General features: G+C 50.0%; 8 protein-coding genes and 1 non-coding gene across 9 annotated transcripts; 7 read left to right on the top strand and 2 right to left on the bottom strand.

Annotated features, from left to right (window-relative positions):
• The first annotated feature begins 1,853 nt into the window (after positions 1-1,853).
• On the top strand, positions 1,854-2,936 carry ASPBRDRAFT_42061 (putative glutamine-serine rich protein MS8). The gene is made up of 3 exons (XM_067624727.1): positions 1,854-2,127; positions 2,226-2,602; positions 2,659-2,936. Exons 1-3 carry the CDS (start codon positions 1,957-1,959, stop codon positions 2,777-2,779), a joined length of 669 nt encoding a protein of 222 aa, XP_067479620.1. The 5' UTR covers positions 1,854-1,956; the 3' UTR covers positions 2,780-2,936.
• A 177-nt stretch (positions 2,937-3,113) lies between these two features.
• Positions 3,114-3,184, bottom strand: ASPBRDRAFT_t143. The gene has a single exon. It is a non-coding gene; the product is annotated as a tRNA-Gly (tRNA).
• Positions 3,185-6,534: 3,350 nt separating this feature from the next.
• ASPBRDRAFT_29354 (putative translation elongation factor eEF-3) lies at positions 6,535-9,869 on the top strand (the record flags this gene model as incomplete). The annotated part of the gene is made up of 3 exons (XM_067622648.1): positions 6,535-6,722; positions 6,807-9,699; positions 9,756-9,869. The coding sequence occupies 3 exons, from the start codon at positions 6,535-6,537 to the stop codon at positions 9,867-9,869; spliced, it is 3,195 nt and encodes a 1,064-aa protein (XP_067479621.1).
• A 2,875-nt stretch (positions 9,870-12,744) lies between these two features.
• On the top strand, positions 12,745-14,784 carry ASPBRDRAFT_672396 (uncharacterized protein). Its single transcript, XM_067628861.1, has 2 exons — positions 12,745-13,793; positions 14,061-14,784. The coding sequence occupies exons 1-2, from the start codon at positions 12,832-12,834 to the stop codon at positions 14,704-14,706; spliced, it is 1,608 nt and encodes a 535-aa protein (XP_067479622.1). The 5' UTR covers positions 12,745-12,831; the 3' UTR covers positions 14,707-14,784.
• A 1,117-nt stretch (positions 14,785-15,901) lies between these two features.
• Positions 15,902-16,419, top strand: ASPBRDRAFT_537330 (uncharacterized protein). The gene has a single exon (XM_067627113.1). The coding sequence runs from the start codon at positions 16,118-16,120 to the stop codon at positions 16,376-16,378; it is 261 nt and encodes an 86-aa protein (XP_067479623.1). The 5' UTR covers positions 15,902-16,117; the 3' UTR covers positions 16,379-16,419.
• Positions 16,420-17,131: 712 nt separating this feature from the next.
• ASPBRDRAFT_42066 (uncharacterized protein) lies at positions 17,132-17,871 on the top strand. Its single transcript, XM_067624728.1, has one exon. The coding sequence runs from the start codon at positions 17,440-17,442 to the stop codon at positions 17,695-17,697; it is 258 nt and encodes an 85-aa protein (XP_067479624.1). The 5' UTR covers positions 17,132-17,439; the 3' UTR covers positions 17,698-17,871.
• A 667-nt stretch (positions 17,872-18,538) lies between these two features.
• Positions 18,539-21,440, top strand: ASPBRDRAFT_123731 (putative sister chromatid cohesion factor (Chl12); the record flags this gene model as incomplete). Its single annotated transcript, XM_067617629.1, has 2 exons — positions 18,539-20,961; positions 21,014-21,440. The coding sequence occupies 2 exons, from the start codon at positions 18,539-18,541 to the stop codon at positions 21,438-21,440; spliced, it is 2,850 nt and encodes a 949-aa protein (XP_067479625.1).
• Positions 21,441-21,785: 345 nt separating this feature from the next.
• On the top strand, positions 21,786-23,122 carry ASPBRDRAFT_54231 (uncharacterized protein; the record flags this gene model as incomplete). The annotated part of the gene is made up of 2 exons (XM_067627198.1): positions 21,786-21,854; positions 21,968-23,122. 2 exons carry the CDS (start codon positions 21,786-21,788, stop codon positions 23,120-23,122), a joined length of 1,224 nt encoding a protein of 407 aa, XP_067479626.1.
• Positions 23,123-23,466: 344 nt separating this feature from the next.
• On the bottom strand, positions 23,467-24,696 carry ASPBRDRAFT_54232 (electron transfer flavoprotein subunit alpha/FixB family protein; the record flags this gene model as incomplete). Its single annotated transcript, XM_067627199.1, has 3 exons — positions 23,467-24,041; positions 24,143-24,311; positions 24,394-24,696. 3 exons carry the CDS (start codon positions 24,694-24,696, stop codon positions 23,467-23,469), a joined length of 1,047 nt encoding a protein of 348 aa, XP_067479627.1.
• Between the last annotated feature and the right edge of the window lie 2,636 nt (positions 24,697-27,332).

Raw genomic sequence — 27,332 nt, forward strand, 5'->3', positions numbered from 1 at the left:
CAAAACGGTCAAAATTGTAGATCTCGTAGGGGTATCATCCATATCATTTATCTCGAGAGAGAGGTCTTCTGCAAGTGTGGTTAATTACTGATTAGTGTCTACCTTCACCTTCCATTCTTCGACGAGGGAAGTCTTGGAGTCAGTGACTATGTAGGTCTAGAGCAGTGAAATAAGTTCTATCATGAGGAGAACTAGCGGAGAAACTCGTGGCAATTATGAATGGTTAATATCGGCATAACTATAAGTTGCATTCCGTAATATATGATGGTGTGCCAGGCCCATGTCTTTTGACCGTAGATGGAATAGTTCGAGGCATCTGCAACCATCTGTGGCATGCAGCTTGCAATGGCGGCTATTATTATGAGTGGTTATCTTAGTGCAGGGCTAGCCTGCTATATCAGTCAGACAATCCATCCAAACCGCCCAATATGCCACTATTACTTCTATCAAATATAGTATATGAATGAAGAAAGAGAAGAGGAGGAGGGGGCAGAAAAGAAAAAGGAAAGAAAAGAAAGATTAACAAGGAACATATTAAAATGAACAGCAGAGCTTCAGGCAAGACTTCTGCAGTTTCATCCACAGTCACTTCTCAGTCATGTCCATCAGGAAGATTATCACCATCTGCACGACGCAGTGTTAACGATTTATTATACCTTATACACAATAGACTCCTCCATCAGTAGTCTACAGGGAGCAGAAATATGGTTAGCATGTAGGGCTCGACTGATTCTTTCGCTTCCCTTGCGAAGTCTGGCCGTAACCACACGTCTGCTCAGACCATTATATTGGTCTGGCCAATGTCGTCAAGATGTTCACTGATGAGTTTAGATCCGTACTAGCGCACTGGGGGTTTCGAAAAGCTCCCAGGTCCTGGAAGAAGTGTGCAATCTTTGGATCAACCTATCATTTCTTTCTTTCTGGGGATACTATAAATCCTGCGAGGTTGTCCAGGAAGCTCGGACAGAGCGTGGCCGGGATAAACCGATTTGCATGGTTGGAACTGTTCAAGCTCCAAAAGCGGACAACAGGCACAGTACTCTTGTATTGTGTGTAGTAGTTATCGCAGAATTCCTGTGCAAGTTCAACAAGACGGATATGAGCATTGACAGGGGCGTCTTCAGATCCCGCACCTTGAGTAACCTTCTTCGGTCTTCTCTCTGCATGATAGTATTGTTGAGATAGTACCGGCTCTCCGAAATCATGATTACCACGAACCAGCTACTGCCTGGGGGCAGAGCATGTCCTTGAATCCCCTTCCGTACATTCTGCTGATCTGAATCAAAGAATAGACACTGATTCCTCTAAGACTGTTGGTTATGGTAGTATAGATGTGCCTAATCACCTGCACGATATCTGTAGTCACAAGCTCCGCGAATCCTTTAGAATTCAAGGCGTTCTGGTCACGACTCTCGTATACGAGTCTCCGCCAGGTCTTTCGGATTTTGGACTTGATCTTCGCCCGCAAGGTATAGACGCGATATGTCATTTTGATCTAGCAGTTATCGCGATGACAAAAGACAAATAAGTAATATCATAAACAGGGCCTTTTTTACCTGGAGACGACATCTTGTCCCGCCGGTGTCTTGCCGCCTTGCGGCAGCGAGCCTATGACTATCTAAATAGGCAAGCTCTGAATTATGTAGGAGGGCTGTACTCGTGCTAGTGAGCTAAAGTTTCTGCAACATGCGAATGAGAACGGTTGTATCGAGATATACTAATAACGAGCATATCGCGGGTACATGAATGGTGCCACGAAGCAACGTGAATCTTAGTAAGACCGGCAAGTGCAACTGTAGACGGGACAAAGAGGCAACCACACGACTACCCAGTTCCTCCCTCCCAGCATCATTATTGTGTCTCTCACCAAATCATATTGCACTTCGTGCTGCATCTGTTCTCAATTCCTTGGGTGATAGCATCGATATTATCATTCTGTCAACTTTACTATCCATCATGTCGGATCCCTACCGCCAGCATTACTACAATAACCAGTACGATCATCCACAGTATGACTACTATAGTCAGCAAGCTGCTGGATACAGATACGGAGATTCCTCTGGGAGTTATTCCTCGCCACAATATCAACAAGGACAGCCTTCGCAGTATGCATACAACCCGGCTCCTGTATGTCTACCTCTGGTTGGATAACTCCAATTCCGTATTCGCATGCTTTATGGGTCGTGAGCGTCTCCATCCAGGATAATGACAAGCTGATTCTTTAGCCTACCAATAATGAGTATGCGAACTCGTCTCCTGGCAGTTATCCTGCGCACAATTTACAAAGCTATGTTCCTCCCTACGATGCAAACAGACCAGGTGGAGATTATCGGCATGACCAAACGACGTCCATGAGGTATGAGCAAAGCTCGTCTTATCCACCACAGCCTCAGCCTCAGCAAGGCCAGAATGCATCCTACTATCAGATGCAGTCAGAGCCTGTTCCTACTACAAACCCGCCCGAGGGTGAAAAGGGTTTTGTCGCGAATACCGCCGGCGCGGTCGGTGGAGGCGCTTTGGCTCACAAAATGGGAGGCGGGATGCTCGGTGTCGCGGGAGGTGCATTGGCAGGAGCTGCAGGCATGAGTATCGCGAGTAAACTGTAAGTCTGCCGGCTATAAAGGCTGCTATACATGCACTGACTTGTGGTTTTCCCAGACGCAAGAAGCACAAAGAGAAGCATCATGGCAAGGGTTCTGGTCGTCGGTCAACATCTAGTTCGTCGAGTTCGAGCTCCAGTTCGAGCTCGAGTTCAAGTTCCTCTAGTGATAGCGATTAATCGGGCGTGAAGTGCACCATTATGCTTTCCCTTTTGTCTGGTTCGTCGTGTACCGCATGGGGGTATTCGTTATTAGGGATGGCAGTGTTACAGTATTCGTATACCAAATTGTCTAGTCAATTAAGTCAGTGAGCAATAGGAACATTCTACAAACAAGCAGAGAGAGGTTAGTTTGTTGTGTTAGAAGCGTGGGTAAGCAGGAAGTCCCAATGGCCTCGAACATCGAGCATGATATAGCAACGGAGAAACAGGCTATATCATAGTCGGATATAGAACCAGGGATATATTTGGGTCGGCGGGAGCAAAGATAAAAAGAGCAAAAAGATAATTCGAGTGCATCATCCGTGAATCGAACACGGGCCTCATCGATGGCAACGATGAATTCTACCACTAGACCAATGATGCTTGCTGATATCAAAAGCGCGTGTATTTTGCTATCTATCCCAGTGTTCATTTTATCCTGAGCAATTCTCCTGATATGCCTAGACGAAACGAACAATCCATAAGATCTAAATAACAACAGTCTTCATCTCTTGTTCTTTCCCTCTTTCTACATGTACCTTCTTCAGGCACTACTGTGGTTATTCAACCTCCCCAGGTCAAATACTGCCTAAGATGTAATGTACGAGTCCTGTCAGTCGGTCTCATATACTACCGTATATAGATCACGATATCTCAAAGCCGTGATCTATATTCTCAAAATCATTGTCATGTGTCCGCGCTATGCTTTCTCTGAATCATGTAAATGGGTCAGATTTATTACCGTATTAAACGACATGAGTCGGACAATGGTCAGATGTATGGAAATATAGTTCTTGCTCATAGACAAAATACTGACGCATTCTTGAAACGTCCATCGCGCCCGCTACGTACCAAGCAGGTAAATATGATGAAGGACGGAAGTACGCGGCTTCTATATCATCATGAGTCGTAGATATAAGTAATAACATATGATTGATAGCATTATTGTCTGTGTGGCGTTGTTTAGTTCATGTACTCAGCCTCCTGGCTCTTCCGTGGATGAATATACATGAGTCGGGAGGGAGTCAGACAGAGCAGGCTATTACTTTATATATTACTGTAAGATGTCGTGGGTGGGAAATGTATGATATCGAATGATGGGTATTTGCTGAGAGCGACGCGATGTCTATCAGCTTGCACGTAGTAAGACGATGTCTCGCTTAAGGTCCAGTATAGTAAGTAGTAGATCTGCCGTACCAAGGGAGCTCAATGTTAACACCCGAGGTAAACCACAATGAATATGGTATGAATGAAGATCTGGCTAGTAATGACTCATCATGATATAACGATGATGGTCAGTTAGTAAAGGTAGACAGCATTTGTCTAAGACTCTTACAAGTACTTTGCCATCTCGCGAAAAGACGAAAAGAGTATTGGATGTGCACTGTAGAAACTGCGAGGTGTCAGTAGAAAATCGACGTGTCGACCCACCATCACGGACGAATAGCGCTCTCAGGTTCAAGGAAGGTTCCTACTTCCACCATTGCTGTGGCAATAGCGTGGTTGCCAAGTTGCCACTACCGATTTGAATATTTTCGCGGGGGATAAGGTGAATGGAAGGGGATCCGGAGAAAATTGAACTCAAAATTCGATGGTCGATAAGAGTGATGCGATAAGGATGGGGGGCCCCATAATGTGACAGTGCACATCAGAAAAGGCACGGTTCTCGGGTTGGCTGAGGCGGCAGGTCTGGATGTCACTTTTGACAATGGGCTGTGAAGATTTTAACACGCTGATCAGCAACAAACATAAAGAAAAGAAGCAAATATTGATAGTCGGTTAGTTATTTTTGAATGCGGTGAGAAGAGCCTGAGTCAGACAAATGGCGGTGATGCGTCGTCTCCTGCAATCAACCATTGTTTCAGGCTGAGTTGCGACGCTTAAACCCCGGAATAATGCCTGAGAGTGTTTCGTTCTCCCTTTCCTTTTGTTCCGTGACTCTCTGGGGATCAATCTCCGGGCGCAAAAGTATAATGCTCCCTTTCCGGGACAACATGGTTATTGCTTCGGGCAGGATTTCCCCAGGTCTGCCTGCATCTTACCGTTGTCCATCCCAAGTCTGGGGAAGAACTGTCAGACTTGCTTCGCTTATGGCGGAGCAAACATCCTTCACATGTGTATGCCCACGTAGCAGTGCTGTGAGGACAATTCAGTACTTACTCTTCAGACCAGCCAGTCATCAATAGCCATGATTTACTCTGTAGTTATTATTCATACCTTGAGCCAGTCCAGGCGAACGGGCGAAAACGGAGACCGATCTGGCCCTGGGCCATGGCTTCTGGTTAACTCTAAGCTAGTAGAGTTTTTATTATTTTTATTTTTATTTTTATTTTCACTTTCTTTTTCCTTTTCCCCTTCTGTTATCCCTTTTTCTGAAGCCTTTTCTTGTCCTGAAGGGGGGCTGCGCCACTTCACCCCGGGAATGATCAGAGGTGGCGACCGGCATGAAAAGCAGCAGCATCTGCAGGGCCAACCAAGCCCATACGTTAACTCATTAGTGATTACACGGAGGGGCGGAAACTAGCCGGCCGCAGTGGATTACTATTATCTATCAGGTATCAGGATGTTGCATCCCCGGATTCATGGCGTGTCAAGGACATTATCAAGGGATGCGCCAGCATGCAGCGCCACCACGATTAAAATGAAAAGGCGGTTTGGGAGATACATCTGGTGGTAGGGAGGATTCTGCGACGTTCCAAGTATCCCAGGAAGCGGCGATAAGGGGGGAGAAAAGGTTGTACAGAAACCGGCTGTGTTCAAGGGCTACTCAGCCCTGTCAAAGAAAGGGGCACTTGTGAATGCTTTGCAAATGGCTTGATGATCTGAAAGGGGATTGGCTGGCAACCCATCCCATTATGTTACAGAGTAGAAAGTATACAAAAATAATCCCCATTCCATCGAGACGGGGTAATATCGGTCGGGGAAGGTTACTAGTTATCCATCACTATCCCAGATGTCCGCTCCCACTGCTCCATTTCCGCTGATTCCCGCACGGAGAAGAGTCGGGACGAGCGGCAGGGAGGCGACCGCCAGAAAAAATAACCTTCAATGAACCATGATGGCAGCGGACAGGCCGTGGAGGATGGAGCGAACCTACCTGGGATGGGAGTTGCTCAACCAGGGCAACCTTGGCTGAGGGTTCAGCGCGGCTGACTCAGCGAAAACCGGCCTGCAACCAATCAGCGGCCGCAGATTGGGGTACTCACGAGCCACGGTTGCGTTGCTTCGACAGCCCATCGCCGCTACACCGAAAACGTTGTTAGTGCGGGACAAATTCTAAGGAACAGCGAAAATTTTTTCATTAAAAGAGATTTTCTGGGACTGGCGGCGGGTCTGAAAAAAAGTTGGGCGGCGAAATGCAGGCCACAAAGCGATAAATATCACTTTCCTCCACCCTCCTTCACTTCCCCCCCCCTCCTCCTCCCTTTTCCTCTCCATCCCTCCCATTTCTCTCTCTTAAGAGGTTTGCTCCTCTATTTTCATAAAATTGTGCTTTGTTTTTTTTGTCGTTTCTCGGACAAAAAAAAGAATAGATTTCGCCTGTGCGGCCGTGTTAGAGCGTTTGCTGCGTGCTGTGAATTTTTCCAGACGCGGTTTCGTGGGCCCGCCACCTCTTATCGAGATACCCTAATAGAACGCTTTCCACCCGTTCTCGCTTCTTTTCTCCTCCTTTTTTCTTCTCTCTTCCTTTTTTCCATCTCTCCGACGTTACGATATCGTCTGTCACGATCAAAATGCCTGCTGTTGATGTTTCCTCCGTTCCTGCGGTCTCCGGCAAGGAGACTGCTCAGTCCGTCGCTGTCCTTGAGGACCTCATTAAGAACCTCAACATCTCTTCCTCCCAGGATGAGGTGAACGCTGCTGCCGACAACCTGGCCCACCTGTTCAGCGGCCCTATCCCCGAGCAGGCTCTCCCCCTCAAGTATGTATACCCTCACTGAAGAACCCCCGCTCTGCCGTCTTTAGTAGTCGGTGACGGATGGCTAACATGATGAAAATTTTTCAGGGCTGTCGAGACTTTCCAGAAGCAGCTCAGCAACAAGAAGGATGCTGTTGTCCGTGAGCGTGCTTGCGAGGGTATCCGCGCTATTGCCTCCCACGCCACCATCGCTCCTGGTGTCGAGCCTCACCTCGTCACCCTCCTCGGCCCCGTCCTTGCTGCCGTCGGTGACAAGATGGTTCCCGTCAAGAACGCCGCCCAGGGTGCTGCCCTTGCCATCGTCAAGGGTGTCAACGGCAATGCCGTCAAGGCCATCCTTCCCCCCATCCTCGAGTCCCTCGCCAACGCCCAGAAGTGGCAGGAGAAGCTGGCTGCTCTCGAGTGCATCAACGCTCTCGTCGAGTCTGCCCCCGCTCAGCTCTCTTTCCGTGTTCCCGAACTCATCCCCGTTGTCTCTGAGGCCATGTGGGATACCAAGGCCGACATCAAGAAGGCTGCCTACTCCACCATGGAGAAGGTCTGCGGTCTGATCGTCAACAAGGATATTGAGCGTTTCATTCCCGAGCTCATCAAGTGTATCGCCAAGCCCGAGAACGTCCCTGAGACCGTTCACTTGCTCGGTGCCACCACTTTCGTCTCCGATGTCACCGGACCTACCCTCGCCATCATGGTCCCCCTGCTGGACCGTGGTCTGGTTGAGCGTGAGACCGCTATCAAGCGTAAGTCCGCTGTCATCGTTGACAACATGTGTAAGCTGGTCGAGGACCCTCAGATTGTCGCTCCCTTCTTGCCCAAGTTGATGCCCCGTCTCGAGAAGAACTACGAGACTCTGGCCGACCCTGAGGCCCGTGGTAAGACCAAGCAGGGTCTGGACACTCTCTGCCGTGTCGGTGATGTCAAGAACGGCAAGATCCCCGAGATCTCCACCGCTGGTGACATCTCCACCGTCTCCGCTATCCTCAAGGAGATCCTCTCCGCTAAGTTCTCCGCCCAGGCTGAGAAGGCCGAGTCCGTCATCACCTACGTTGCTGCCATCGCTGGTCAGCTCGTCGATGAGAAGGACGCTGAGGTCACCAGCTGGACCCAGAACGCCCTCCCCTACATTGCCGCCATCGTCGGTGACGAGGAGGCCAAGCCCATCGTCGAGACTCTCCGCAAGCGCGCCTCCCCCGGTGCCGCTGCTGAGGATGAGGTTCTCTCCGACGAGGAGGAGGGTGAGGATCTGTGCAACTGCACTTTCTCCCTGGCCTACGGTGCCAAGATTCTGCTGAACCAGACCAGCCTCCGCCTCAAGCGTGGTCAGCGTTACGGTCTGCTCGGCCCCAACGGTACCGGTAAGACCACCCTCATGCGTGCCATCAACAACGAGCAGCTCGAGGGCTTCCCCAAGAAGGATGAGGTCAAGACCGTCTACGTTGAGCACGACTTGGACGCTGCCGATACTGAGCAGACCGTCATTGGCTGGACCATGAAGAAGCTCCGCGAGGTCGGTGTCGAGACCAGCCAGGAGGACGTCGAGGCCAAGCTCGAGGAGTTCGGTTTCCTGCGTGAGCAGTTCAACAGCCCCATCACCTCCCTCTCCGGTGGTTGGAAGATGAAGCTGGCTCTGGCCCGTGCCGTGTTCGAGTCCCCCGATATCCTGCTGCTCGATGAGCCTACCAACCACTTGGACGTCAAGAACGTCGCCTGGTTGGAGAACTACCTGTGCACCTCCCCCTGCACTTCCATCATCGTCTCCCACGACTCCAAGTTCTTGGACAACGTCATCCAGCACGTCGTCCACTACGAGCGCTTCAAGCTCAAGCGTTACCGTGGTAACCTGAGCGAGTTCGTCAAGCGTGTCCCCTCGGCTCGCTCCTACTACGAGCTGGGTGCCTCCGAGCTCGAGTTCAAGTTCCCCGAGCCCGGTTTCCTCGAGGGTGTCAAGACCAAGGCCAAGGCCATCATCCGTGTCAACAACATGTCCTTCCAGTACCCCGGCACCCCCAAGCCCCAGCTCACCGACATCTCCTTCCAGGTCTCCCTGGGCTCTCGTATTGCCGTCATCGGTCCCAACGGTGCTGGTAAATCGACCCTGGTCAACGTCCTGACCGGTGAGTTGATCCCCACCTCCGGTGACGTCTACCAGCACGAGAACATCCGTATCGCCTACATCAAGCAGCACGCTTTCGCTCACATTGATAACCACCTCGACTCCACTCCCTCCGAGTACATCCAGTGGCGTTTCCAGACCGGTGAGGACCGTGAGACCATGGACCGTGCCAACAAGATCGTCACCGACGAGGACGAGAAGGCCATGGACAAGATCTACAAGATCGATGGTACCCCCCGTCGTGTCATTGGTATCCACGCGCGTCGTAAGTTCAAGAACAGCTACGAGTACGAGTGTTCGTTCTCGCTGGGTGAGAACATCGGCATGAAGAGCGAGCGCTGGACTCCCATGATGACCACTGACAACGCCTGGATTCCCCGTAACGAGATCATGCAGTCCCACGCCAAGATGGTCGCCGAGGTTGACCAGAAGGAGGCTCTTGCCAGCGGTCAGTTCCGTCCTCTGGTCCGTAAGGAGATTGAGGCCCACTGCGAGCAGTTCGGTCTCGATGCCGAGCTGGTCTCCCACTCCCGCATGCGCGGTCTGTCCGGTGGTCAGCGTGTCAAGGTCGTCCTGGCCGCCTGCTCTTGGCAGCGTCCTCACGTCATCGTCCTGGATGAGCCTACTAACTACCTGGACCGTGACTCCCTGGGTGCTCTGTCCAAGGCCCTGAAGAGCTTCGAGGGAGGTGTCATCATCATCACTCACTCCCGTGAGTTCACTGAGAACCTTACCGAGGAAGTCTGGGCTGTCGTCGACGGTAAGATGACTCCCTCCGGCCACAACTGGGTCCAGGGACAAGGTTCCGGACCTCGTCTTGAGGCTAAGGATGGTCCCGAGGAGGTCGTTGATGCTATGGGTAACAAGGTGAGTGTCACAAGATTTCTAAAGCTTTTCGAGTCCTATACTAACTTTGGATACAGACTGTCGTCGAGAAGAAGAAGAAGCTCACTTCTGCCGAGCTTAGAAAGAAGCGAAAGGAACGTATCGCTCGTAAAAAGCGAGGCGAGGACGTTTCTGAGGATGAGGACTTCTAAATTTGAGGTTATAGCTCGTTTGGACGATTTTTATAGAGGTTACGGTCGTATGAAATCAAAATTCGCTTAATGACCAATATTTGGTGATTTCCGAGTAAAAGAACTTGATAGGAAGATGCAACAATGTTCAAAGAACCGTAAGATATGTTTATTTCTCGATTTACCTTCAAAATGAGCTGGAAACAAGACTTCGTTGCGTTCCATATGCCGATGCGGGTTTGCCAAGACCTGAGGTTGAGGTTGAGGTGAGGCTGATGATGGCGGTGAGGAATGGCAGAATTCGGACTTTATCAGCAGAGCCGTACCAGGTACCTTCTAAGGATTCTTTCAGCAGCATTCTTACAATCAGGCGATGTACATCTATGCCCGCTATTACAGTCTAGCCGGAGTACTCTCCTACCATATCCTCATGCCTTACGCATTTACAGCATGCTACTTGTAAGCGACTCATATTGCCATTCTTTACTCAAGAGAGGCACATTACCTGACTCTGGACTCATTGACCCTCCCGACAGCCCTATTTTACTTTCATCTGTATGGACAGGATTTTAATCACCTTGATTATGCCACGTATTGTATCTCTTGGCGTCCTTAACAAGCTATGAGCCGAGTTCTTTTCCTCATCAACAAGTGCTTCAAATTTTATTCTGGTAGTGATCCCTTAAAACAGCATGTGCGACAAAAAGCGACGTATGGTTGTCATCTGTATAGCTCGGACAGACGAAGGCCAGTACCAAACTCGTGAGATGGAACCATCTCGTCTACCAAATTTCTTGGAATCCATATTTCCTCCTAGCCATGACCTCGTCTACCTCTTCCATTCGGTCTCTGTCACACCAGGTTTATTTAGGCTTATATCACCCAAGTCTTCCTGTCTACCTATAGTTCCTCATTCAAGGCCTGTCTCTGGATTGTTAGTCGGTATCAGGAGCCTAATCTGACTCTTCATTGGACGGATTCCTCTGGTTTACTCTTCCATGCGGAAACTGCGGCCCTGTCCGATAACTCAGGCTACATTTGCGATCATGGGTCCGGCCAAAAGCCTCAAAGAGCTCACTGAAGCAACCCGTTCTTTTAGAGGAATATGCTTTCAAACCAGACTAGTGCCAGTTGCCCTGAATCACCATGGTTATAAGGTGAGTGAACCCTTCAACATTCAAGGGATCGGGTCATTCTTACTGCAAATCTGCAAAGGAACTTTTCCGTTGAGTTAGGCACCGGCATAATCCATGAAAGAGTTTTAATGGGCCCTCAGCTTCTTTTAATTTGTCAGGCTAGTTAATATAACTACTACATGTTGGAACACACAGTGGAAAACTTATGTTAGAAACGCAACGCCAACAAACACAGCTATAGGACTAAGGGCTTTCTTTCATCCCCTACATTCAGTAGCCAGGGAACCTCCCGTGCAAAGCTGCAGGGGTATGCAGGGTTCATCTTAGCTTGAGCTCTGTCAAGCACGTGATATCCTCCGCGCATCAACGTACCACTGGGTTTACCTTGGGATAGGCTGTGGAGGATTCACCAATCGAACCAATCACTACGGTAATCAAAACTACATGAGAACTACTAAGACATCTCTATTCACGTTCAAAGCTGCCTGTGACCGGGGGATACTTGGCCGAACCCAGGCGAAAAATTGAATATATCTAATGAATTATACAGAGCGGGGACCACAGATTTTGTAAAATACTATCATTAAAGATGCAAACGGCTACGGATCCTGGCCACATAGAATACCTATCATGTGTATAAACAAACAGATTATTGAATAACTAAATTTCCCCCAACATCTCACCTAATCCCGTTAGCTGTATTGGATAACAGACGATGAATCCCACATACCTTGTTGATATAATGTCGTATGATAGTAAGATCCAAGAAGTGTGTGAAAACGCTAGGTTGGAATTATTTCTCCCCCTTTGGATGGCGTGGCTCTTGTAGGCATAAATTGTGTTCTACTACCATGAAAAGAAAGCAACTTGTTATGACTGTGAACAAACAACGAGAGCATCCATGGCTTTGTATGAGGACTTACAGCTTCCAAATACTTCTAGCGAGTTCATTTGCCCTACGGCATCTTCCGCCGTGCCTAGGAAAAATTGTATATTCCTCGTGTTATCAATACCATTCCCAGCATATTAATTACCGGTCAGCGCTTACTTTACACACTTTATGCAGTAGGTACAGACAGCACTGAGGCTCTTACCTATAAAACGCCGCCACCCACACCTCCCTTCCCCTTCGACCTGAACACAGATTCTCCATAGCCTAGCTGGCTTGACTATCCAGACAGGCCTTGTGTTTCTTTGCCTTCTACCATAGACTACATATCGTATCACTATCATCCCTCTATCTACCGGCTTAGCCTGTTGCGTCTATTCCCGTCGTCGAGTCATCTATCAACCTCTTCTACTGCTAAATTCGCAGCGTCAAGTCGGTGAAACCCCACATCTTCGACATTTCCAACATTCATCAACAACATCCTGGCCTTTTTTGTCATAATCAGCATCAACAATCACTCCTCCCGTTGTCCCCAAGCAGCAACATGACCATCCCCAGCCCTAGAGAAGGCGCTAAGTATGAATCCACGGGAGAGCTTGACGAAACCTCTGCGGTGATCCGAGTTCCTGTCCGCCTAGAAAAGCGTCCCCGTGAGCCCGATTCCGATGATACAGATAGGGATAGCCGTGGCGGCATCTCTGAAGCAGAGTTACTATCGTACCATGATGGTGGCAATGCGAACGATCTTGTGTCTGAGGACGACAGTGAACCAGTGTGACCGCCTTGTCGCAGGAAGCGTCATCCCCAGGCACTCGACTCAAATGATGAATTGGATGCGAATGGTAGTGCTTGGATCTCTAGAGCACAGTTGTCATCGTTCAATAACGACTCCAAGTCTGACAATGCAAGTTATCATGGTGCCACTGTTGAAGAGCCACTCAACGAGAGCGATGAAGATATGGATGATGAAGTTGATGGCATGAATAACGAATACGAAGACCAGGAGTACCCTGCAGAGTCTGACAACGCTGGCGAGGCGATACCAGAGCGATTGACAGCCCCAAGCTCAGTCGATATCATTGGGACCGTGGATATAGACGGCACCTTTGCGTGCACACTACGCGCCGTTCTGGAAGATCTGGTATGGTGGGCTCGTGGTTCCAGTCTCCCAGATACAGGCGAAGAATTCAGACCAGTGACTCTTGGTTACTGGCATCTTCTCCAGAGTATTTCTGTGGAATTCCTCGTATCCTTGTTTGTACGTGGGGTTCCCCAGCAGGTACAAGCCCTCTTTGAGAAGAAGGAATGGTCTTCGGAAGACTTGTTATCGCTTCCTCCTGTAGGGGATGATAAGAGACAGGGTGTCTATGCCAATATCGCCACTGGTGACATTGACTTCTCTAACAGAGCTGGCTGTGAGGTCTACGTTGGGTCATCCAGTTGCCTCAAGGATAGAGCTAGGGATCATTTAAGTATAGCTAGGAACTATACGAATAGACCTCTGCCGAATGAGCATGTTAAAAGTCTCCATTACCGGCAAATCTGCCGGGAGGGTGTTCAGTCAAATTTTCGGAAGCTTGCCGCCTTTGATGTTTCTATCGAGCACGGATACCTGATGCTGCTGGAAGGTGTCTTTATGGTATTGCTTAACACTTACCAGCTCTTCAGAAACACAAGTAGGTTTGCTACAGCGGCATCGTACAGGTTGGCAGCCCAAGCTCGCCTTGTTGTGGAGATCCCAACGGTGGCATGGCATGGACTGAATGCAGCCTGGCCACCGAGTCAAGGGTTCTATAATAAAGGAGCAAGATCAGCATCGCCGTGCCATAATCCAGTATGTAATAGCATGACATGGCCCAAGTATTTGCGTCCAGAGGGTGCGCCAAAGGCAATTCGTCAGACTGCTGAGATTGGCAACCCGTTAGGGCCATATTTATGCGGCCGCTGTAGCAACTACAGGAATAAATATGAAAGGCTCCCAGACAAGGCATTTCTTGACAAGATGGATGAGCGCCTTTCGGTGCGAGCAGCAGCCGGGAATGATGCCAGTTGCACAGGTTGCAGTAGGCTGGAATCCCAAATGCCCATGAGACACGGCGACAGTGGTAAGCTGAGAAAACATCGGGTCTGGCCTGGTTTACCAGGAAAGTTCCTTTGCCAGGCTTGCGGGGAGTTTTACCGTGACAGAAAAAGGTTGCGTACGCCTGAGGAGCTTGAGAGATTTCTCAAAACAGTCTATATCAGTGAAGCTCGGTCAGCTGGCGGTGTTATCACCTGTGATCACTGCAAAGTCACCGAAGGGGATCCAGTCTGTCGTGGCAAAAAACATCTGAACAACAGAGACCTCGGACAAGTCCTATGCTATAAATGTGATTTCTATCATAGAGATCGTAAGGAGCATTGCAGCCAAGGCGTGATACAGACCAGAAAAATCAAGCTTGCTGTCGATGCCGATCGCAAGGCCGGGAGACCGATACTGTGTAGCAATTGCAACGCAGTTGAGGGGTCAGAAATGTTGGCTAATAAGAAGCTATTTCATGTCGGTCGTGAGAGTTCTGAAATCCTCTGCCCTCCGTGCAATCTTTATTACAGTCAACATAAGAAACATCGTGATCGGGAAATTATACTCTATAGCCAGAAAACCCAAGAGGTAAAGTACAATCGGAAAAATGGGGTACAGGTCGTCTGTGAAGATTGCGGAAATATTGAAGGCTCTTCTGGTCACAAACATGGCGTGAGAAAAGACCCTCCCAGAATTCTTTGCAGGAGCTGTCTTCGAGGGAACTGGCAATGTCTCCTTAGGCCAAAGGCAAAGAAAAAGAGGTCAAGTTAGCCCCGATAGGTATGTCACTTTAGGTGTCACCACTCAGCCAGCAACTGAAGTCGTCTCTTCATGAATATTGTGTTCTTCGCTCCCACATTGACCTTCCGCTCCACGCCCGTTTTCCGGCCTTGCGAAAGACTATCGGGATCACAGATCTTGAAACGAATCTATGCACACAGTAGCACGACATATGCACTTGTTAACTAGGCCGTGGCCTCAGTATCTCCAGCAGGATATGATGGCGTTCGCAAACATCGATTTTCGGGGCCGGTCAGAAGGATATGGCACCGCTCAGCACGGTTTCGCTAGCGTATTGGGATGGAGTTCGTTGGAACGCTTGATAACTGATGAGTTTTGGGCTACGCACTGCTGATATTGCTACTGAAATCCTTTTTTCTTTCTTGAACTGTTATAATCTCTGATATCCTTCTTTCGGTTTCTTGTGTAGCCAGTGGTTCCCCTGAACACCATTCAAAATCGAACAATTGACCTTGCTACTGTTCTGTAGACAGATGATTTTCAGTATGAATGACAGAAAGGCAGGCCAATATCATCTACCGGTTTTTATGACCGCTTATCTGACCAGCCAGGTCCTCGCATAGATCTGCACTGAAATCTATGAATCTGCATTCTATCATCTAATAACATCTACATCAACTGGATTCTCGCTTCTTACCTTCATACCCTATCTCCAATGCCTGCTGTGTACTGCAAATTGGGATCTTCGCTTGAAAAGTTCCACGTAACTAGACGCTTCACCAGACCCTTCGTCTGCTGTATAGCCTTATTCTCCGATCTCCGTCTGGATGTTCCTAGTTTTCCTCAACACGAAGATGATCTTGAGAGAGGCTCCCAACCCACATATGTCGGAGCCTTGACACTATCCCCAGTGCCTGGTCTGGCGTTCTTCTCCTACCAAGGAACGTGTCTTAGGGCTTGCTTTCCCGAACCAGAAGCCGTTACAGCCGCACTCGGAGCCTTTATTTAGAGCCGCCTTTTAATTCAACCTCCATCCCATCAGCATATCTCCTGAGAACCTCTGTGCTTCTTGGCTGACTCCGTTTCTCTTGTACAGGAAACACAGTACTGCATCCGATATAACCAAAAATCCATCACCAGTAGGGGTCATGTGCAAGCTGATACGCAAGTACGTGGATAGACTCTTTGATATCCGAAAGACCGCGGTGGCCTTTATGTGAAAGGGCTTGTCGTAGGCTTATGGAACCAGAAGACCTGCGCTCAGTCACCCAAATCGCCTCACGAAGCTCGATTCCCTGAATGTACTCTTAGGAGGACTCAGCTTAGGAACAGACTCAGATTGATACTTTTCAGGACGGATATCAGCGTGTTATTTCCCACACTTATTGCTTCAAGGCCTCCAGCTCGGAGGATCTGAAGCAGCTGGAAGGTAAAAGGAACTATGAACGATCGTATGGTGGTAATCTTCAAAGTCAAAGAGAAGTCAGAGGGACTAGAAGATCACCAACTCGCTACTGACAGAGACTTGAAGAAATTGGCAATAGAACGAGGGCGGCATACACAAGGAGTTGGGATGAAGCATTGTGGCGCAGCTCGTCTGGATGCGGAGTATCACTTTAGATATTTTGAACAATTCAATTACGGAAAGAGACTTCAGCAACTAGCCAAACATTTTCATATAATCGAGTCACCCCTAGAGTAATCGAAGCTGGATAATATAGAATTCTCTGCAGTAATTGTCAGGGCACGGGATCTCATTGGCTCGGAATAAAATTAGTTTCGGAGTTGGAAGTTTCGTGCATCGGAGTCGGAATAGCAATATTTCTTACGGATCTCGACTTCAGGCAGCATTCTAGACTACACTTTAGCCATAGTTAATTCAATATTGGCTACGATAGAACATGCGTCAGATTCTGCCTGTTGCAGGCAGTGGCTTTGTCTGGCTGGATGACACACCGTATAGTTAACCTCAGGCATTGAGTCATCGCAGGCTCGGCGCGCTTAGTAGCGTCTGCTAAGACTCTTGTCTACTCCAAAGCCGCATCGAGACCAGTCCGACCATGCTGTTTTAGTACCCCGACCGATTGCATTGCACCGTATGCAGACGTCGGCGAGCCCACATCCCACTCAAATGCAAACTCAAGGGCGTCGTCACCCACCTCTCAACAATATCAGGCAGATCTTGACCCCTTGACCTCTTGGCCTTCTCGAGTCAAAGAGCGGCGTTCCCAATGGCGGCCACCGCACTGGGTTAGCGCCTCGTGTTGACACCCAACCACACGCCCTTCGCTCCTTGGTATGCGACCTACCACATCATGGGTGGGCCACACTATGCAATCACTTGCGCTGATGATTCACCGGGACAAGTTGAAGTCTAAACTAAGAATCTGACAATGTAGGATCATAGGATGTTGTCCGATTGCTAAGCCTTGATCATTTCCTCTGACGCCGGGGTGGGGCATCATAGATTTTACTCCGCGGGCTTCGGACTAAATCCATCATCACGGAATAGACGCAGGCAGTCAATATATAAGAAGGATGGAAGCCTCTGGCAGCCTTTGCTTTGTAGAATCCATATCTTAACTGTTCAAGAAACTTCCAGATCATTTGTGACTGCTCATTTGCATAATTTAAACTGTCTTCCTTGTCTCTCCAAACCACTACTACTCCACCTGAACTATACATCCACCCAGCTTCTTGAACAATACTACCACAAAACCATACACTTCCTTCAAAGTCTTCCTGAAAAGTACAACCGAAGCCATGCCTGAATCAGTCAAGTCCACTTCCACCTTCGACGACGCCTCGTCCAGCTACAGCGTCTCCTCCACCGCATCAACCTTGAAAGACCTCAAAGCCACGAGCAAGAAGTGGCTGTCCAGCAAGGAGAAGAAGGAGACCAAGCCTGATACGTCCAAGTCTGCTTCGCCTAAGTCTGCTTCGCCCAAGCCTGCCAAAGAAAAGAGTCGTGCTCCGACCACCAACTACACAACTCTCGCTACATACTTGTCTTTGAAATAAAGGCCATCTGCAGTTGGTGCTGGACATACAACATGGATGAGGAGAAAGAAGGACTTCAATTACGAGGATATGCGCGTGCTTTGTATAGACTATAATATGCTGGGTTTGTGCTTGATGGCGTTGGAATTGGATAAAACCTGCTATGATGAGCTTCTTGTTGAATAACTAGGGATAATAAATGCTTTTGTTATTACAAACCTAATAAGTCTCTTTACTCCTAATTAATACCAAGTTTAACATCTCGCCATCTCCTCTGTAAATTGACATTCTTCTACTCCGTACTGTTGTATAGATCTAGGGTCCGCATTAGTGATAGCAAGGGCCATTAATTAATCGGGACTAGCGCGTCCGCGGCGCGTCGCACGCGTCGCAGATCAACTCCATCAATCTATCATTGCATCAACCCACTCGACAATATCAACTCGCTCCGGAGTGGACACTCCTTCATAGACACTATCATTTCGAATGACCGCTGACTCGCTTTGATGACAACGTCGCCCCCGTCCATCCCTCCCTCCTTCGATCCGGCCATCCATCTTCACTCCGAGGGAGACCCTCCCGAACCCCCCTCCGATACCTTTTCCGACGAATTCGAGGCATTGAACTTTCAACGGGAAGAACATACGCGCAAGGGAATAGTTATCCAGCACCGGTCGTGGAACCTATCTGATGTCTTCCGCAGTGACGAGGATATAAGGCCTGGTAGACTCGACCATCTACAGTGTTGGGTAGTATCAACTGATTGAGATCAGATACTCCGACACGAACGTCTAAGCGGAAGGACATCTACTCTCCTATTCGAACGCTCGCGTTATTACCATCTTCTCCGCCTACTATCAGAATGCCGCTCATTGCATCCCCCGCTCCCTTTTCGTCGAGCGCTCCGTCGCCGGACTCGCAGAAGAGAAAGAATGAAGAACAATCGCAAACCGAAGAGCCCAAGCGGCAGAAGATTATGGGCGGGTTTCTGGATGAAGGCGACGACGATGACGACTGGGATGCCTTTAACGATGCACAACTGAGGAGCGAGTTTGAGGTGCAAGAGGATATCATCCAACAACCGCCTGTTGAACTTCCCGAAATCCCAAGACCGTCTCAGTTGCCAGCAGACTCGACTCCGAAGCCAGCATCTACCGAGCGAGACCTTGATCCCACTCCCGCTCCGGAGCCGAGCACCTTGGTTACGTCTCTTCCCTCAAGAAGGCCCTTTCGATCAATCCAAATAAAGACCTGCGCGGGCAAGACGCACCATGTTTCTTTGAAGAAACCCGCACCCCGAGTCAGCTACGAGAAACTTGTTGCGGGTCGCTCTGTTACAGCGCCGGGAAGGGCGCAGAAGAGCTACTATGGTATCGACATCCACAGGCTTCTCGATGAAGCTGCGAATGAGCCCGAAGCTCCCCCAGCCGCTGAGTCACGACCTGCTCCAGTGGTACAACCGTCCATCGAAGCCCCAATTCACGACCGGAATGGCGCAAAGCTAGCTACAGCCATGTGGACCGAGAAATACCGCGCGCGGAAGTTCACTGAATTAATCGGAGACGAACGCACGCATAGATCTGTCCTGCGCTGGCTGAAGGCCTGGGAACCGATCGTCTTTCCCAACATCGCTAGGGCAAAGGCGAAGAAACCGTTCAACGGCAAAGAGGATGAGGAACGGACACATCGAAAGGTCTTGCTACTATGTGGTCCCCCGGGTCTGGGGAAGACTACCTTGGCGCATGTGTGTGCTCGACAGGCTGGTTACGAAGTATTGGAAATCAACGCAAGTGATGATCGAAGCAAGGATGTGGTGAAGGGCCGAATCCGAGACTCCCTGGGTACAGAGAACGTCAAGGGCATGAACGTGGAGGTCGGCGAGGAAAAGGTACGCAAGGCAGGACGGCCTGTTTGTGTTGTCGTCGACGAAGTAGACGGTGTCGTCAGCGGATCTGGAGGCGGTGGTGAGGGTGGTTTCATGAAGGCCTTGATTGATCTCGTGCTGCTGGACCAGAAGAACTCGTCAGGCTCCACTGAGCAAACTAAGGGCAGGAAGAAGAAGGGCGACAACTTCCGATTCTTGCGGCCGCTGATCATGGTCTGCAACGATGTCTACCATCCTAGTCTACGACCATTACGCGCGGCTTCTGTTGCAGAGATAATCCATGTCCGCCAAGCACCTTTAGAGAATGTCGTCACACGCATGAAGCGTATTTTCACCGTCGAAGGCATCCCGTCCGACAACGACGGTGTCCGACGGCTCTGTGAAGCATCCTGGGGCCTTGCTCGGCGCAAACAAGGCGGCGTCAAGAGCAGCGGAACAGCAGAGGGCGACATCCGCAGCGTTCTCGTAGCAGCAGAATGGGTGGCGCATAAGCTGAGGAACGAGTGTCCATCTACGCTACGGCTGACACGAAGCTGGCTGGAGCAAAAGGTCCTCAGCGCCAACAGTGGCGGCAGCACCTTCTTCAAGGGCCTAAACCGCGGTGGTGTGCGCGATCTCATCGAGCGAGTCTTCACCGAAGGAGCTGGCTTCACTGATGCACCTGTTGGCGTCGACTCCTTCCGCGATCCCTTCTCCAACTCCGAGGACAAAGTGCCTGTGGGCGTTGCCGACCTCCGAAAACGCCATGCTATCGAACGACTACGTGAAATGGTCGATGCGAGCGGCGAGCACGACCGCGCCGTGGCAGAATGCTTCGCATCCTATCCGCTGCAAAGCTTCCAAGATGACACCTTCCTCTCCAAACCCAACGCAGCCTACGAATGGCTACACTTCCACGACACCATGTCTTCCAAGGTATACACCGCACAAGACTGGGAGCTGAGCGCCTACCTCAGCCAATCCGTCGTAGCATTCCATCATCTCTTCGCCACGGCCCAAGGCAAAGCCAAAGCCCCAGAAGTCGACGACGAAGAGGAGGAACACCCGTTCTCAGGCCCCCGAGCAGACTTTGCCGCCTACGAAGCGCAGAAGCAGAACCGAGCTGTCCTCACAGAATTCCAATCCGCATTTTCAGCCCCCTTATCCCGCCTCTTCCGATCCACCGACTCCCTAGTCATCGACCTCATCCCGAACCTCGTCCGGATGCTATCACCTGACGTAAAGCCAGTCGTGGTACGCGGCAGCGGCGAGCAACGGAGCGTAGCCAGCGTGCGCAAAGAGAGCGAACGCGCGCTCGTCCAAGCTGCTGTCCGCGTGATGGCGGGTCTAGGCGTGCGCTTCGAGAAAGTGCGCATTGAGAACGCCGGAGCCCACGGGGGATGGGCCTACCGAATGGAACCGTATGCATCTTTTCTTACAACCCTTATACCATCTATACTAACCCCTCCACAGACCCCTCGACACCCTCATCACCTTCTCCAAAACCAAATCCGCCCCCACGGCCAGCGGCTCCGCACCCGTCCGCTACGCCATCCGCCAAGTCCTCGACCAAGAATACCGCAAGGAAAACATCCGCAAGCAGTCCGAAACACTAACAACATCCAAGATCGGCAAGAAATCCTCCGGCAAGTCCGCTGACGGACAGTTCAAGGATGATGGCGATGGGAAGAAGCCCGCACATGGGCCGAACGTGAAGCGCGACTTCTTCGGCAGAGTCATCAAGGAGCCAACGCCGCCGCCATCAGATGAGTCGCCCGAGACAGCGAAGCAGAATGAAACGTTAAAGGCGGGCAGACGCGTCTGGGTGACGTACCATGATGGATTCTCGAACGCGGTCAGGAAACCGATCTCAATGGGAGAGTTGTTGGCGGAGTTGTAAAGGGCTTGCAGAAGTGGGTAATGATTATGATTTGGTAATGTGTATAGCTTGATATCCAGTAGTGCTTAGATAGTAGATATATCTACATTGAATTAGAGCGTGTATTCATATCGAAGCATTGCATATGATAACTACAGTTAGTGATAATCTATACATATGATGGTCACATGACCACTCTACTTACTTAAATGGTGCTGGTCGTGACTAAGCACGACCCGCCAAGCCGGCAGAACAGACGACCGCCTTCCCATGAATTTTTTTTTTAATGATAGAAAAATATCCCCGAGATCGAGACCATCGCGATATTTGCAACCAAACCAAATCCACCCATAGCATATCGCAACAATGGTTTCTTCGACGGCGCTAACAACGAAGGTGACTTCGGGGTCTCCCTACCAGTTGGAGAAGACTCAGGTAATTCCTTCTTTTTCCCACCTTTCTCCACATAAAACTGCATGCGTAAACCGCATATCATATTAGCAGCAAAATCTTTTACTATGATACTGATATTAATGTGATATGTACAGGTCTCCCGCGCCTCCACGGCCCTCCTCAAACACATTAAAACCAAACAAGACGAGAAAGAAAAGACGGCGACCAAGAAGACCCTAATCGGGGACAACGACGACTCGGACGCGGAAGACGGCAGCCCGCTGCACAACGAAGCGATCTGGCTCGTGCTCACGACGAAGAAGCACATTGTGGACAAGAACCGTCTGAAGCCAGGCAAAATCCCCATCCCGCATAGTCTGAACGCCTCCCCGTCTCTCAGCGTCTGTCTCATCACCGCGGATCCTCAGCGCAGCGTGAAGAACATCGTCGCGGACCCGTCTTTCCCCGCGCACCTGTCGTCCCGGATTGAGCGCGTCATCGGATACTCGAAGCTGAAGGATCGGTATAAGAGTTTCGAGAGCCGGAGACAACTCCTCGCGGAACATGATGTGTTCCTGGCGGATGATCGGATTATTATGCGACTGGTGAATACGCTGGGCAAGGTCTTTTATAAGAGTAGTAAGAGGCCGATTCCGGTGCGGATTGCGGAGATTGAGAAGGTGGATGGGAAGAAGGTCAAGAAGGATCCGAAGGTTCGGAACGCTCCTCCTAAGAAGAAGGAGGATGGTGGGGAGGGAAGTGCGTTTGCGACGCCGGCGATTGTGGCCAAGGAGATTGAGAAGGCGTTGAACTGTGCGCCGGTGCATTTGGCGCCTGCTACGACGGCGGCTATTCGCGTGGGATCGAGTAAGTTCTCGGCTCAGCAGGTCGCGGAGAATGTCGAGGCTGTGGTGAAGGGGTTGACGGAGAAGTTTGTCACCAAGGGGTGGAGGAATATTAAGGCGTTGCATATTAAGGGGGCGAATACGATGGCGATGCCCATTTGGTTGGCCAGTGAGTTGTGGGTTGAGGATGGCGATGTTGTTGAGGAGCAGGAGGAGGCTGTTCCTGCTGTGGAGGCGGGTAAGAAGCGCAAGCAGATTGCTGATGCGGAGGAGAAGGCAATTGAGGAGGCGCCCAAGAAGAACAAGAAGGCTAAGGCTGCTCAGGATGATGAGGAGGCCCTGTCGCTGGCTGCCAGGAAAGAGAAGCTTCAGAAGCAGAAGGCTAAGGCGTTGGAGGATGGTGCCGTTGCGGTTCCGGCCACGGCGACTGGTGCGGGTAAGAAGAAGAGAAAGTCGACTTCTTGATTCGCCTGCCATGTTGTCTTTTTTTTTCTATTTTGCTGGGTTCATGTCCGGGCTGTATTGAATAGCAATGGGTGTCTCTTTTGTTCTCTTTCCGGCGGCGCATGTTCGTTTCTTTCTTCTTGTTCATACATCGGGGCTTAATCAATACCCTTGGTCGAATAAAAGTTATGTATAGACGTGGTGATGCTCGTTGATCGTAGTATGATTGTAGATCCTGATTGTAAGGAGCCAGACTCTTACAATAAATCTGATTTCAGGCATGTACAGCATAATACATAATGGCATTGGTATATCTATCACCTCACCTCCCCACCCACATGATACAGAACGAACATAAGGAACAATCACTGCTTCAACTTCTCCGTCAACTCAGGGACCTTCTCAAACAGATCTCCAACAAGTCCAACATCCGCAACCTGGAAGATCGGCGCATCGGGATCCTTGTTGATCGCAGCGATCACCTTACTATCCTTCATACCCGCCAAGTGCTGAATCGCACCCGAGATACCTGCACACAGGTACAACTGCGGTGCGACGTTCTTACCCGTCTGTCCGACCTGCAGACTGTTATCCGCGAAGCCACTGTCCACAGCAGCGCGGGAGGCACCGATAGCAGCGCCCAATGTATCAGCCAGGGGGACGATGACGCGGTCGAACTCCTCCTTGGACTTGAGACCACGGCCACCGGAGACGACGCGAGTGGCGGTACCAAGATCCGGACGCTCAGACTTGGCGAGCTCCTCAGACACCCATTCGGTTTGGGCGGGAGTGTTGGGGTCGACGCCTTCGGTGATGGAGGCGCTGCCGCCGGTGGTCTCGACGCCTTGGAAGGAGGTGCCGCGGACGGTGAGGATCTTGATGGGGTCGGTGGATTGGACGGTCAGAATGGCGTTGCCGGCGTAGATGGGACGGACGAAGGCTGTTTGATTAGTTTATTAGTATACTGTTGTATAAGGATAGTGTCTCCGACACCGGAGCAAATTCCCACGCCCGGAATTGGAAAGGTAACGAAGAACATACTATCTTCACTCTCAATGCCCGTGATATCCGAAACTTGCTGCACATCCAACAATGCCGCAACACGAGGCAACAAACTCTTTCCGAACGCCGAGTGACCAGCCACGACATGCGTGAATTCTCCCTTCTTGATGTTCTCGACGAGCAATGGGGCGTAGTTCTCGGGGAGGCCCTATACCATATCTCGTCAGCACATCTTCCCCTATTTTCTACCATACTTAGGAGAAGAATAAGGAGAGATGAATTGAAGATACCTTCTCATAAGCCTCATTCTCCACCGCCACCACCTTATCCAGACCCTTAATCTGCGCCGCCTCGGCAGCAGACGTGCCCTTCACGCCAGCACCCGCCACAAAAGCCGTCACGGGGCCACCGAGCTTCTGAGCCGCAGCGATAGCGGACAAGGAGGAGGATTGGAGCTTGCCATCGCGTTGTTCGAGGACGGCGAGGGTGGAGAGAAGGCGGGCGAGCGCGGAGGTGGTGGTGATGCTGGAGCGGGGTGCTGTGGTGGCGCGGACGGCGCGCAAGGCGGAAAGTCTTGCCTGCGGGAGAAGCATGATTTGTCTCGTCTGTTTGTGTATATACCTGCCTAGTTACTCTGGCGTGAGGGTGGTGAGGTGGTGGTTAAGAGGGGAGAGGAGGAGTCATTTGAAGGCGGAGAGGAAGAAGAAGCAGAACCAACTAAGGTTATCGTCGGATTTCCCGCCAAGCTTGCGTCGCCGATCCGTCGGAGTCTTCGGCTTAGCGTCTGCCTCGGTGCGATGGAGGCGCGGATATGCTCGGTTGGTGATGGAGGAGTTGACTTGGAATGTAGTTTTACGTCATGGGTGGTTATTGATAGGATCCTTTAGATCTAATGTTAGGAATGGGTTGAACGGTTAGTTTGTTTGGTGTTTGGTGGTCGGCGTTGGTATACAGTCCAGCAGTAGTATTGTAGAGGACTACTTATAGTGGGAAGTAGTGATTCACATGCTAGTCCCCTCTACTAACTACAAGATACCCGGGGCTTAAGTAGGCTATTATCGCGTCTTATTGACGGTGAACACTTGCTCCCATCACTTCTTTATCGAGGATACACCTCTAGCAGATGGTCGTACACCTCCGACAGATAATGAATTGGCACTCGGCGATCAAAAAATAACGCCGAGGGTGCAACATGGACGATCTGTATAGTGAATCGACAAGATGAAAATGATCCCCGAGCATCTTCATATTCAAGGAGTTGAATAGATGGCTTCATAGCATTTCAGAGCATATTAGACCGATTTTCTTACTGTTCGGCCATTCAGCGCTGACATCATACCATATCGGCTTCATGGGTTAATCCCGATTATGCAGATCTATATGCACCAACTGATTTGGTAGCATGTTTCATCAGTTCGACGCCTTAAAGTCGACAAGCTCGGCCTTATCTATCTTATAAGTTCTCCCTTGATCCCTAAATATATACCCGAAATAGTCAAACACCGCTCAACACACCGCCGATTTGAAAAGTGCGGAGGTGTACCAGGTTGTTGACGGTGCACATACAGTCAGAAGGACAAGTAGTGGAATTTGCATCTCATTTATCACTGACTTTCGACTCCACTCATAGAGCTAGGTGAACATCCATCACAACTATTGACCAAGAAACAGACTGAGTTTGGCGAGAGCATCGACTTCGCGACGAGGGCAGAATGAAGCCTCGTTCAGCCATACTTAGTGAGATGCATTGTATGTTGCATAGGGCAAATGCTGAGATTATTAGAGTATTCGGGACAAAAGACGATGAGAAATGCCTCTTCAGTGTGAGCATCCAGTAAGGATAGTTAGCTAGGTGGGGATGGACAATGTCCTGTGTTGAACACGTTCACACGGAGTTATCCACCTACCAATAAGAGTGAAATGCTTCGCAATACACATCTAGATGGGTCAGTCGTTCGCTTTGTAATGTCTGAATAAAAGATCGTTCTAATACTGAGTGACGATGTAGGACAGTGGAGACGATAGAACCAGCTATAAGTAAACTTTGGGCTGTAAATAGCACGGCAAAACCGCCAGTGCTCCATGCCAGAACAATGTATAGAGCAGTGTAATTGGCCCGGGTGGACCAATCTTGAACAGCCGATAGGCTGCTCGGTTTCAACTGGAAAGGTTCTGGGCGTTGTGTAGTCGGTAAAAGTACTGATCATCTCTTCCTTGCCTTGCCACTGATTCCGATACGTCCCCGGTCTAAACTTACTTTTGCGATCCAGCCCTCGCATCTGCCTTCATACCACGACAGTCCAACCGGAAGCATGGGCTACTCATGCAATCGCTTCCCGGATCAGATAACCGCGCCTATGAAGAGGTTGGTCTTGCCACATCTGCCTCGCTTCCAGGCTGTAGGCTTCCGGATATTAACCGTTCCAAGGCACAGTCGTCTCTTGCATCGGAGGAGATAAAGACTTGCATACTGCATCATAACACAAAATCTGCACGGGGTCAAAGGCGAGGGGTGTGAGTCATCAAGCCATGATTGTCGACTTAAGTCTTGTGCAAGTGCTCACTAGATTTCGGTTATAGTTGTCTGATGTTCTGCGCAAGTCAGCAACAAGAGAACCTTCATTCAGTCGGCTATTCTCATGTCTTCCATCAGGACAATCGCCAAGCCTCCCGTGAAAGACAACCAAGTACCCAGCAGCATGGCAAACTTAAATCCTCACGGGCCAAGTTCCAGAGGTTCCGCGATAGGCGGGTTAGGGTTGTTCAAGAGTCCCTTGCATGCACCCATGGACGCGGACATCGTGGGACTGCCAAGGGTTCCAGAATCCCACATGCTGTATAGTAACGCCTCTGTATTCTAGCCGCCTTTGTTCATTTGTGGGTGCTTTGAGTGTTGCAATTGCGCAGCCAAGATACTACAATCGAGGCCTAGATTCCAAGGCAACAAGGCAATCAGCCATTGTCAGTTACCACAGGAATGGGTGTGTGTTTGCTTGCTTCTCGACTGGTGGCCTGTGAACAGTAGATAAAACAACAGACTATATCTTTAACACTGGCACATCAAGAAACAAAGACATGAGAGTGTGTCGTGGAATCAATCGATGGCATGCGATTGATTGGTAAACTGCTCGTTAGTCTGACATCCGACAAATCCCGTAACGGATGCAACTATTGGCCCAACAGCTGATTGTTAGTGACGGTCGACAGTCCCATACACTCCACAGCGACA

The sequence above is a fragment of the Aspergillus brasiliensis genome (assembly GCF_001889945.1).
Source record: "Aspergillus brasiliensis CBS 101740 unplaced genomic scaffold ASPBRscaffold_5, whole genome shotgun sequence".
NCBI lineage: Eukaryota > Fungi > Ascomycota > Eurotiomycetes > Eurotiales > Aspergillaceae > Aspergillus > Aspergillus brasiliensis.